General features: G+C 35.5%; 1 protein-coding gene and 1 long non-coding RNA gene across 2 annotated transcripts; one reads left to right on the top strand and one right to left on the bottom strand.

Annotated features, from left to right (window-relative positions):
• Positions 1 to 2,349: 2,349 nt before the first annotated feature.
• Positions 2,350 to 3,296, top strand: LOC100180596. The gene is made up of 3 exons (XR_182168.4): positions 2,350 to 2,510; positions 2,591 to 2,619; positions 3,127 to 3,296. It is a non-coding gene; the product is annotated as an uncharacterized LOC100180596 (long non-coding RNA).
• A 365-nt stretch (positions 3,297 to 3,661) lies between these two features.
• LOC101242784 (neuronal acetylcholine receptor subunit beta-3-like) lies at positions 3,662 to 11,978 on the bottom strand. Its single transcript, XM_004226853.3, has 13 exons — positions 11,127 to 11,978; positions 9,878 to 10,013; positions 9,431 to 9,507; positions 9,263 to 9,377; positions 8,922 to 9,109; positions 7,918 to 8,070; positions 6,808 to 6,944; positions 6,563 to 6,617; positions 6,048 to 6,161; positions 5,450 to 5,620; positions 5,035 to 5,160; positions 4,516 to 4,777; positions 3,662 to 4,218 (listed from the first exon to the last, which is right to left on the bottom strand). Exons 1-13 carry the CDS (start codon positions 11,256 to 11,258, stop codon positions 3,932 to 3,934), a joined length of 1,953 nt encoding a protein of 650 aa, XP_004226901.1. The 5' UTR covers positions 11,259 to 11,978; the 3' UTR covers positions 3,662 to 3,931.
• Between the last annotated feature and the right edge of the window lie 95 nt (positions 11,979 to 12,073).

Genomic DNA, 12,073 nt, shown 5'->3' with positions numbered 1-12,073 from the left:
TTACACAAGACCAATACTGACTGAATAGTATGACGCGTAGAAAAACACGCAGAATTTTCAACCTGTCGAAAAGTTATGTCTTCACGTTAGCAGCGCTCTTTTTTACTCGCGATGCTGCGAGGTTGTATAATCCTGTCAACAACATTTGTTTACTAGCAAATGGGACATAAAAAAAGAATGAAAACGCCTCCCACTATACCCCACCATAAAGTCCCTAAATAGTTGTATTGTGTAATGGTAAATGTAAACTTTACAAATCGTATGCTACGTCTTCATGACGGAAACGGTATAAATGCACACGGGCGCAATCATTTAAACGTTGAACTGCTCACAAATGGAATTAGTTGTTTGTTATAATTGTTTACAAACAGCTTTTCACAAACTTTTGATTCAATATTATGTAATTAATTATAATGTGCGCTTTTCTACATGGGCGTATTTTGCTTCGGTTTTCACATGTATTGCAACGTGGGGTAAAATGGGACAGGTTTTATATATTTTCTCATCTCAGTTTGTTGTAAACAAACTATATTAAAGAAACATATAAAACCATAGCCCGAAGAGTCCAAAATATAGTTGTTAATTGTTAAAAGCACGATTGGGATATATGAAATTTTGGTAATAACGGTATCCAATCTTTTACCCCACAGTACTACAGGCATGATCAGACGACTGCCACTATAACAATGCATTATATTCAAATAGTTAAGAATACTCGGTTGGCACTTAGCCAACGAGTTCCTACATCCTGTCATGGCTTATTATATACACTGAGATTTTCTTGTAAAATAACAGTCATTAAGCCAAGTTCCAGGGTGCTGAAATGGTTTCAAAACATTTCTTATGAATGCGTGATCGTTTAGACTTTGTTGGTGGCTTCTCTTGTGGATTTTGTTAAAATAGGATGCCATTTTCTTACACTAGATGAGAAGTCATTGCATTTCTTGGAGATTTTTCCTTTAGGCTTCCCAACTAATTTGGAGTTCACTTCTCCTGTGGAAGTTATTAAAAGAGGATGTTCTCTTTTCAAAGGGGCGCCTTAGCATTTCTCTTAAACGCTTGAGACAAAGCGACTCGTGTGTTCTCTTGAACAAAGACCAAACTGTAGTTAATAGCGCGGAGTCTTAGTAGTTGGAGCGTTTATTGTAATAGAACCAAACAAATATGTCACATGCACATCCAACCAACCCCACTATATATATGCGGCGCGTTAATAGTTTGTCTCATCACAGTTTCTATTTTACGTCAAACCCAATATGTTAAAATGGCTACAGCCGTTTCATCTACTTTATTAGCAGTAGTGATAGTCTACGGCTGACATGTCATTCATGTTCTCCAAGTAGTAGTAGAAGTGATTCATTAAAAACATTGTTTGTAAAACAGCAATACAAACTGGGGTGACCACGAATTTATGATGGGTGGGAACTTAAGACCTCAAAAAATCTCACTTCAACCTACTATATATAGAAATCCTTATATAGATACACCCAATGTACATGCTGCTTACAGTTGTAAAGTTAAAAATAACTATTTTTGTGTAAATGTGCGTAACTGGTAATTCGGTCAAACCTATTGTATTAGTTTGTGCTAGGCTATACATTGAGTTTATATTACATTTACAATTTAATATAAATGTTTGAAAGATAAAATGCGCCTGCTAACGAATACAACTTTGTAGAGGATTGTTTTTTTAATACTCTTTGCCCTCTAGCTGACAATTAAGACAACCTATTATTTACCAGTGGGTTAAAGTAATGGCCAATTTTGTTGCCTGAAAATACACACACGCATAAAAACCCGATGTGTTTGGTTACAATAAAATAAACGCTCATACTACTGAGACATCGCGCCAATAACTACATTTTAATCTTTGTTCAAGAGAACAAACGAGTCGCTTCGTCTTAAGCGTTTAAGAAAAATGCTAATAAGGCTCCTTTTTGAAAAAGAGAACATCCTCTTTTAATAACTTCCACAAAAGAAGTGAACTCCAAATTAGTTGGGAAGCCTAAAGGAGAAATCTCCAAGAAATGCACAGACTACTCGTCTACTGGAAGAAGGAAGCTTCCTCTTTTAATAACTTCCACAAGAGAAGCCGCCAAGGAAGTCTAAACGATCAAGCATTTATCAGAAATATCATGAAACCATTTCAGCATCCCGGAACTATATGTTTAATGACTGTTAACTTGCAAGAAAACGTCGCCGAAATCATAACAGCAAAGGCGTTAATGTCTTTGTTTTTAAAGACATTTTCTTTTAAGTTTGTATTTCTTAAAGACTTCTTCTTATTTAAGCCCCCCCCCCCCTGATTGATTTGAAGGGCCAAATGCCTCTTATGAGCGGAAGTAGTTATTGTGGAGAACAGTATAAATATAGGGCCGTATCTTGCTTAGACTTCACAAGTTAATCAACTACAACAAGATGGATCAAAGACTTCTCACCATTCTACTCATCGGACTCGTCTGCTTCGTCAAGCAAGGAGAGAGCCATGGTTATTACTACGACCAAAATAGGTTTGTATTTTAAAATATTTAAACCAACCGTAATGTATGGATGTGACAATTATACTTTAACGGCGTGTTTTTTTTTTCAGCGAGAAGCCGATGCAAAAGTCAGCAAAAGGTAATGTTGTTTAAGTTTTAACCTCTTGTATGATCGTTTTTAAATGACTGTAACTTGATTTATTCTTGCGTTATCGAAACACGCCAATCGTTATAACACTGTTGTTCTGTTTCATATACACCTCTTGTTAGCTTTCGAGTTACCATGTATGTTACTTTTTGGGTGATTACTTTGGGCGGATTTTTTTCTTTTTTATGTTCGGCTGTTAGTTTGTAACTCAATAGTAACCATTGGGTTGGGGTAATTGCGGATAAAAGTGTCTTGTCCAAGAACAAATACACCCACAGTGGTAGCAGCGACGATAGAGTCTTGTACCCATTAGCTTTGGATTAGAGACAACCAACTGTGCAACGGCGTCGGACAAAGTGTTATGTCTGTTACCATATTTATAACTTTTTTAATCTGGCTGTATGAAATGTAAACTTAACACTGTGGCTTAGTAATGCCTTGAAACTTTTTGTAACGTTTTAACTGTATTGCTGTTTTGCATACAAGTATTTTTAATAGATTTCTGGCACCATGGAAATTATTACGATAACTACTACTACGATAACGACTTGGAAAACATGATGAGTAACATGCCGGTGGAAGACCATGGCTACTACTATTAAAGTAGATGAACCGTATGTTGCCATTACAGTTGAGCAATACAACAAAATAAAATAATATTCCAAATATGTGATACTCTTGTTGTGTAAATGTAATTTAGCGGATGTAACGAATATAAGATGAGTAAGGTCTTGGGATTTCCCTTTAACACTTATGGCGCAAAACGAATCGTGTGCTTTCTGAAACATAGGCTTATACACTAATCAAAATGCTTCGGTCCTGTGGTTCAGTGGTTAGACCGTTTGCATTATATCCTATAATACTGCTATACCGTTGTGGGCGTGTTTCATTGTGAAACATACACAATCATAACCAAAACGGTAATCTTCCAAAGTTCAGTATTATACAACCGAAGCTATATCATTGTGCAACCTAATTATTAGCTTAAAACTTTTAATGATTTGCGCGTAAACAAAAATTCAATATATTTTCACATACGGAAAGCTCAAATTAATACACGTTAATGTTAGTCTAATTAATACAGTAGAATGGGGAAAGACAGGACATAATAGCCTTAATATCCTAATATTGTGATCGTGTTTTAAACAATTAACAACGGTCTGTGGAAGTCGTGAAGATACGGTTTTATAATTCATTGAATGTTGTTTGTTTACTACCAAATGGGACGATAAAATCAAATGAAAAGGTATCCCATCTTCTCCCACTCTTCTCTACGTTGCCACTGGTGTAATACTAAAAGATCTCATTGCGCGTTAAAGTTTTGACTTGCAAGAACAGCTATTACAATACCCATGTGGAAAAGTACCAACAGTCCCACATATACCCGCAAGCATATCAAGTCAACGTCCCGGGCCAGCGACTTCCACTTGTCGTGCATTGCTTCTCCTAACTTGTTTTCTTTCAATCCTTTATTGTGGTAGCTGAGGTACCGAGACATCACTTGCATACTTTCGTGTATGGAACCCAATGCGTTGTTTAATTCATTAAGAAGAGGGATTTCTCTTTTTCTAGGTAAAGTCGTCGGTTCATCTGTAAAATGTGAAACATTATTTCTGTTGCTTATTCATGGTGTAATTTGACAATCGTCGTTGTGCTGCTAACTACGTTTTTCTTGTTGCGCTAATTAACTTAATCTTCGCTATCGCATTTGAAGAGTTAAAAATGTCATTAGAGCAACCAGAATATTATTTTTAAATAAAAAAGATATTTCCTCTGTATTATTGATCAATTTGATTCAAATTAACGCTTTACTCCGCTCTTAATTGTGCAATTTTTAGACCCCAGTGTGCCAAGCTGTAAGGCCATGCTTAACAATGAAAATCGTACCTATGTTAAAGTTCGTAGCTTGTACTGGTTCATTAGAATCAACGTTTTGACTCTCTTCGTTAATATCAACTGGTTTCAGTTCAGAATCGCCAAGTTTCCAAGCCGTCTTGTTCCGATTTCTAACTTTATCTCTATCGACGCTGATGTAATCGTGCACAAATGACTCGTTGTCGTGAGATAATGTTGCCACCGTTAGAGGGAGCTCGCGATCGACAGATCTTGGCGATTCGCTCTTTGGGCTGTCACCTTTTTCAGACGACGTCTGTCATAATTGTAAATAAGTTAAAACACATGCCGTCGGAAAATTATTTGTGAAACGTAAAGATGTTACGACAAATGAACAATATCTTTTTTTATCTAGATATTTGACATTTCTCATACACCTGTTCCTCCAGTGTCTAAACGAAAACAAATGTTTAGGTATATTCTTTTAGTTTTGGGAAAAAGCTGTGTTCTGCACCTAAAAATAAAGTTCTACATTAAAGTTTTGTTTTGTTTACAAAACTTTGGTTTACATACAGTGCTTGCGCCTTGAATGATCTCATCTTCCAACTTGAACTCACTTAGATCAGAATGCTTTCGTGTCATGTAAAGACACAGACGAATCCAACTTGGTATGGCGGTCAGTTTGAAACGGTGAATTTTCTGCAAACACATCGTGCTGAAAGAATTCGGTGTATATTCATTCTGTGTTTTATTTAAATCAATGCAAAAAATGCATTTTTTGTTCTCTTTAAATGGATGCAAATTCTCGACTTTATCGGTGTTATTACACGGGTGCCTACATCGCATCACAGTAAAATCGTACGCTTTTTGTCCCCTTTCATTTCCATGTTTTAAAGGATCAGAAAATATGGGGTTTAGGTCCTAACGGTATCCGACTTTTGCCCATAGTACTGCATAAAAAAATAATAACCCCTAATGTTAACTTTACCTTTCCTTCGCTTTCTATAGATTTTGATTCACACGGCATATGATGCAGGTGTAGCACCAGTACAGTCATAAGAATATTAATTGCAAGCAACGTCATGCACAGAACGAAGTAAATGCCCAAGTAAGGTCCAGTTGACGCAGGAAACATACCGCCGACAGTGAGTAAAAATACCTGTAGTATAATTACTGTATAAAAAATAAAATATATTTGAATGAAAGAATGAATGAATGCAGCTTGCTTTATCCTCGCGTGACGGGTAAATGACAGCCGTTATGTGCACTTTATTTTAACAAATGATTTGATCGTAACATACTGTTTTTCACCCCTAAGCAACTGTGCTATAGACATTGCTCGTACCTGGTAGTTATGAATTCGAGCTACTATATATACACTCTAATATACATAATGAAAGTTTTATAAAAATTGGACAGGTACAATAAAATATATAAAGCTATTTTTATTTTTTGTAGAACAGAAAGTTAGTGAAAAACGTCAGAAAAATACAACAAGTAAAGTTTTGTTTTGTTTTAAGTTTGATTAACAATGTTGTTAATATGACAAATACTTCTGCAGGAAATATATATACGAATATACCCACCATGAACGTGAGCATAATAGTAATCTGAAGCCCGATCCTTTCCCCGCTGTCTGGAGGAAGATAGAAACCAAGAAGAGAAATCGTTGTGAGAAGAATAGCTGGGAAGACCATGCTCTGTGGATGGGGCAAGCGTTAGACGTTGCAGGTAATGAATTATATATGTAGTGCCCTATATCTTGGTGACTTTTTGACTTTATATTACTTGACTAAAATAGATATAAATACACTTTACATTTAAACAGAATTATTTTGATTAACTAATCTACAACCTGGTTTTGAATGGTTATACCTCGCTTTTTATTTTTGTTCAGGTTTATTCCGCTTAATATTATTAAAAGCCATATTATGTTCTACTTGAACATATTTGAAGACGAAACAAAACATATTAAACAACGATTAGTCAACTTGTAGGTTTAAAATCCTTTTGATGTATTATCATTATAACGTTTTCATATGTAGGTCTGTGCTTCTCTAAAGACTTATAATACCTGTATGTATAAGGAAGGTATAAATACCTGCATGTATAAGGAAGAATTTCTGCGAAACGTTAGAGTGAATCGAACATCGGACCTGCAAAAATACGTGATGATGACGATTAGAAATCTAACGGTCTTCAACAACACAAATAATCATCCATAAAATAACATGGTAACTTGTAAGCTGGCACGTGGTGTATGAAACATGCAGAATACCCGTGTTATAACGACTGTCGTTTTCCGATCACGCGAGAACAAAGCAAGTTACATTTAATATAAATTACCAGTGATGTTCCTTATCTCGAGTTGGGTGAACTTCAGCAACTTTTTTCTGAGGATTCATAAAAATGAATTGTTCTTCCCGCATTTCGCTGGACGAGTTATCACCATCTGCAGGGAGAACGGTGGAGAAACTTTGCGACTGCAACAAACAACAATTAATGTAGATTGAAAATAAAACGTTACAAGGTATATGATACATATATATATAGTAGGATAGGGGAAGATAGGGCACCTTTAGCACACAATATCCAAATATCCTGATCTTGTTTTAAACAATTAACAGCGGTCTATGGGAGCCGTGAGCATACCCCCACCCTACTATAGTACTGTGGGATAACGTGGAATACCTTTCGCATTTTTTTTTTATATTTCCCGATCGTGTTTTAAACAATTATTGACGTAATTTTAGAGTTGTAAGAATACGGTTTTATAATTCTTTGAATGTTCTTGTTTACTACCAAATGGGATGAGGAAATAGAACAAAAGGGTGTCTCATCTTTTACGCCCTATAATATATCATGCTACTATATCATATGTAATTTCTAATATCATATATTATTTCTAATATCATATATTATTTCTAATAAAGTCAGTTTTAATAAAACCAATATTTCGTCTGACAGCATGCGCCAAAAAGTGGCCAGGTTTTTAATTTAAGCGCGTGCCAGACGAAACGTTGGTTTAAAAAAAACACACGTTTAATTTTAGAGAGACATTCAATTCATGAAAGATTCATAGCATTTTGAATGCATGTAAATAAGGTTCTGGTTGAATAGGTGTTTTATTTAGGTCCCAATCTTTTGTATAAATTGTTTAGTTAGCGATTACAGTCTATATAATAGGACAATTTCAGAAAAACGTCCCGTACAAAAATATAACCTTTGTGTTAAAGCATGAAGAAAGTTACAAAAGCTAAAGAAGATTGCAACCTGCGCTGTGTTGTTTTAATCGTTTCAAATTTTCACCCAAAAAATGAAAAGAATGCTCATTTAATATGCATTGAAATTGGTTGAAACATACACTATTACATGAACATGAAACGTGTACATGCAACGGACACGTATCGCTCAAATTCATCCATAAATCATGAACAGTATAAGCTAGACGTTTACCACTTTTACAATAGCGATTCTATCCAGCAACCATTCCCCAGTCGCAACGTAATACAGCGGGATATCGCCTTGCATCTGATCTGCTGATCGCTTGGACATCAGATCCAAACTCGATGTAGGAAATGTCCAAGAAGTAAATGTGAGCGTGCATGTCTATAATATAATATGAACATTGAAAATGCATGTCGTAATTTCTCCGCTTTTTACCTATCTATACACTTTGATAAATTTTAAGATGTTCGTGACAAAATCGGCTATATAGTACTGTGGGGTAACGGATACCTGTAACATTATATCCCATATTTCCTAAACCGTATCGCTTTTATCGTATAAAGGCAATGTAGCAATTCGGCATGTGGTTAATACCCAATTAATATTAATGTGCTGTGTATAATCTTTTTCGACGGTTTTGACAGTTTGACGTAATGTTGTTTAGAAAAGGCTGCGTCACTGAAAATTAAATGCGTCACAAACCAGCATGAGTGCTATAGCAGCTTTTTTATCAAAGTTGCTGGCAGTTGAAGCGTGCATCCGGTTTTAAATCTATGATTATATCTTTTACCGTAAAACAGTGGTTTTGGGGGCGCTGGGCTGGAGTAGTCATTGGATAGATAATATGCCATAGCGTGTGGGTTGGACACGCTAATTAACGGTATTTACTCCAACCCAGTGGTTACTAATAGGTTGTCTTATACGTTTTCTGTAATAACTTCGAGTTGTCCTCACCCACAAAGTAACATACATGGTAAAAGCTGGGACGGGGTGTTAAACCCATGTTATAACGACTGTTTTTTTCTGGCCACGCGAGGGTAAAATAAGTTACATTCATTCAAGTGTTGGTATAGGAAAAAACAAACAAAAAAAGCAATCACTTACAAAACCAAAACACTCACAAATGAAGTTAAAGCGAACACATGATATATGAAATAGAACACCAGAAAATATAACGAACCGCCTTCTATGGTAAACATGGATTAAGGTCTCATTTAAACTTATTCACTTGCCTGCTGGTCAAATGGAAAGTAAGCAATGTTAACACTGCATGTTGTTTCGTATGCAACAGGTTGGAGAAATCTTACAAGACCAAAGTTGTTGATTTCGACATAAGGAATACGAGGTGTGTAGTCCATAACGCCCGTCTCCTCATAACATACAACATCTGGAATCCAAAAACTGTTCGCCGGCAAACGAACTGCAAGTTTAAATGCAAATTTCCTATTCTTTTTTATAAATTTCTTATAGTACTGCGGGGTAAGTTGGATAATACTTTTAAAAACAAAACACTTTATATTTTTAACAGGCATCATATAAGTTGTTACAGAAACGCGCTGCTGGTCTTTCTTACCGCTTTTAATTCCATCAAATTCTTCCGGGTTCCAAGTTAAGAATTCGTCAACCCAAAACAGCCTATACCTCAGTAAGCTTTTTAAAACTTGGTCCTTTTCATTCATGTTTAGCAGCTGAGTGATATACGATTTAAAACGAAATAAAAGATAGTTTTGAGGAATTTTACCTGAATGTAGCTGAAATCAACATACACAAACACAGGGTGTGTGGCGTTTTTAACTGGTCGTACGGATTTGTCGTAGCCTATAGAAAATAGATCATACATTTTACACAAATATCAACTTAATGTGTCAAATAAAGTCGTGGATTTTGGTTGATAAACCTGAAGTGTTACCGTTCAGAGCGGAGTAGTGCAACGCAGTCTTTGGGATGTTTTATGTAGCGTTTTGGCAGGGGCGGGGCGTCCGATTTGCCCAAATAATCAAGTATGCAGCTTATTTGTGGGTAATTGATTCGGTCTTGTTGCAAATGCAAGCAATATATTGACTTATAGATTGGCGTAATATTGTTTAATGGCTTTCCTTATGACGACACATTGGTCATAACCACAATGGTAGCAGCGTCGAGTTTCGAACCTTGTAACATTAAAGTATGAAGCGCATATACCACTAACCTCCTTTAATCATAAGTTTATACTTAAGAGCTTGCATAACATTTCTCGCCAAAGAAATATTGAAACTTTGTTGCAAAGTCGGGTTCGCTGGGTCATAAGTTTGAGATGCGGCTGAATCTGTGGAAGCGCCCGAGACCTAAATTATAAGAATTAAATAATTTATAGACCTGTCATAAACATATCAAGCAGAATTGCGTGTGGTATATAATATGCATAAACAGCGGTTTGAGGTATACGTAGATTACATGATACTATGTAGGTACAGTATAATGGGAAAGATGGGACACTTTGAGCACATAATAGTCAAATATCCTGATCGTGTTTTAAACAATTAACAACAGTTTATGGGAGTTGTGGGAATACGGTTTATATAATTCCTTGAATGTTTTTTGATTAACTGAATGGGACGAGAAAATAGAAAGAAAAGGTGTCTCATTTTCCCATCCTAATATATAAATACAAAACTACGTTGTATTGTAGTAAAACATGAAGTTAACAATCAAGTGCTCAGGAAGACGACTAATTATTCCAAGACTAATCTAGATTGGCTACAAAAGTAATCAATATTCAAGTGAGGTATTAGGACGCCTATCCTATACCTTCGGCAGTTTCCCTTCTAGCACGCATGGATAAATAAAGTCACATTCATTTATTTAATTGCGCTTTTACCGCTTTCATGTTGCGCTGTTACTTTTATGAGATTGAAAGTAATCAACATTTTCATGTAGCAATATCCTAATTTTAGTAATTTTGTGGATCTCCGAAAAACTTATAAAAGGTTAAACTAGCAAATTGTATACATGCGTCCAATACTATAGTAGTGGGGGTAATGTGAAACATTTTCATTCTCGTTTCTCGTCTTGTTTGATGCTAAGCAAAGAATATTTAAAGAATTATATAAACGTAGTTTCGCGACTTTAAAAGAAAGTTGTTAACTGCTCCAAACACGATTCAGAATATGGGATTTGGTCCTGACACTTTTATTCTACCCGACGGTACAACTAGTATACGGTGGGGGAGATGGGACACCTATAGCACGTAATATCCAAATATTCTGCTGATCGTGTTTTAAACAATTAACAACGGTCTATGGGAGTCGTGAGGATACGGTTTTATAATTCTTTTGAATGTTCTTTCTGTTTTGCTAAATAGGACGAGAAAATAGAATAAAAAGGTGTCCCATCTTACCCCACCCTAACTGTATAAAAGTATATTACTCTTTATATTAAAACGATTACATTAATACCACCTGTTGGCTCATGGCGGTAACGCCAACTTTCGTCGCAGCTTTTCCGCCTCTTGCCGCTTGCGAAAAGTAAGTTATCCAATTTAAAATAACAGTTAGAAACAAGATTTTCACGGCACCATATCGAGCTTTCATTATTACTTTCCTTTAAAATAGTTATTTTATTTATATATAGACTTGTTAGTCTTACGAAAGTTTGCTGTCTATGCTCCTTTACGGGCGGAATATGACTAAAAGTAGCCTTATAGCCTGATAATGTCACGCGTATGGCAGACTAAACGTTGGTGCAAAAATAAAAGGTTTTCACCAGAAGCCCCTTTTTTAATATTACGTTAGACTGATAGCAGCAGAAGCAGAAACTGCATAGTTGTTATTTTATAAGCAAAAAATTGCCGCATTATAACATATGCAAGTAATGCACATGCGCCTCTTTACTATTTAAACAATATTTTTCTGCTTGACGGATTCACGATCACGACAAAACTAATTTCTGGACTGGCGGCCAGACCGTCATCTATTTTTAAATTGTCGTTGGCTGTGTTATTGTTTTGATAATCTTATAATCTATTCTTCTGTTCAAATAGGACTGTTTCCGTTTTTCTGTAACCTAAACCAGCAAAGTCCATTCTATATCGCCATTTACGTATGAAGTAATAATACTTATCTATTATTAATGGGACTTGTTTAGTACAGCTCTCATAATATTTTAGGAGAAATGAAATAACCTAGTTTCAAAAATCGGACATTAATATTTCATTGTCTTATATTTCTGTATAACCACAAATCTTACAGTAACTTTAGATTGCCAAATAGCATAGCGTGCCATAACAGAATTTTTTAACTCTAAATTAATTCTAATTATAACTTATTTGACATTTAGGCTAAACTGTGCTACGTTTAAGCAAAGTATTGTAGATTAAATTTCAGATATTACCAAACTAAAACTATCA

Source organism: Ciona intestinalis, chromosome 14 (assembly GCF_000224145.3).
Source record: "Ciona intestinalis chromosome 14, KH, whole genome shotgun sequence".
NCBI classification, from domain to species: Eukaryota; Metazoa; Chordata; class Ascidiacea; order Phlebobranchia; family Cionidae; genus Ciona; species Ciona intestinalis.
The sequence above is the reverse complement of the archived record's forward strand: the minus strand, read 5'-3'. Positions and strand labels throughout refer to the sequence as shown.

Excerpts from the sequence above, each read along its gene's own strand:
- LOC101242784 (XM_004226853.3), bottom strand. The coding sequence starts at position 11,258 with ATGAAAGCTCGATATGGTGCCGTGAAAATCTTGTTTCTAACTGTTATT. Across the intron at positions 5,621-6,047 it reads CTATTATGCTCACGTTCATG|GTATTTTTACTCACTGTCGG; the intron begins GTGGGTATATTC and ends ATTATACTACAG. Across the intron at positions 4,778-5,034 it reads TCATTCAAGGCGCAAGCACT|ACGTCGTCTGAAAAAGGTGA; the intron begins GTATGTAAACCA and ends CAATTATGACAG.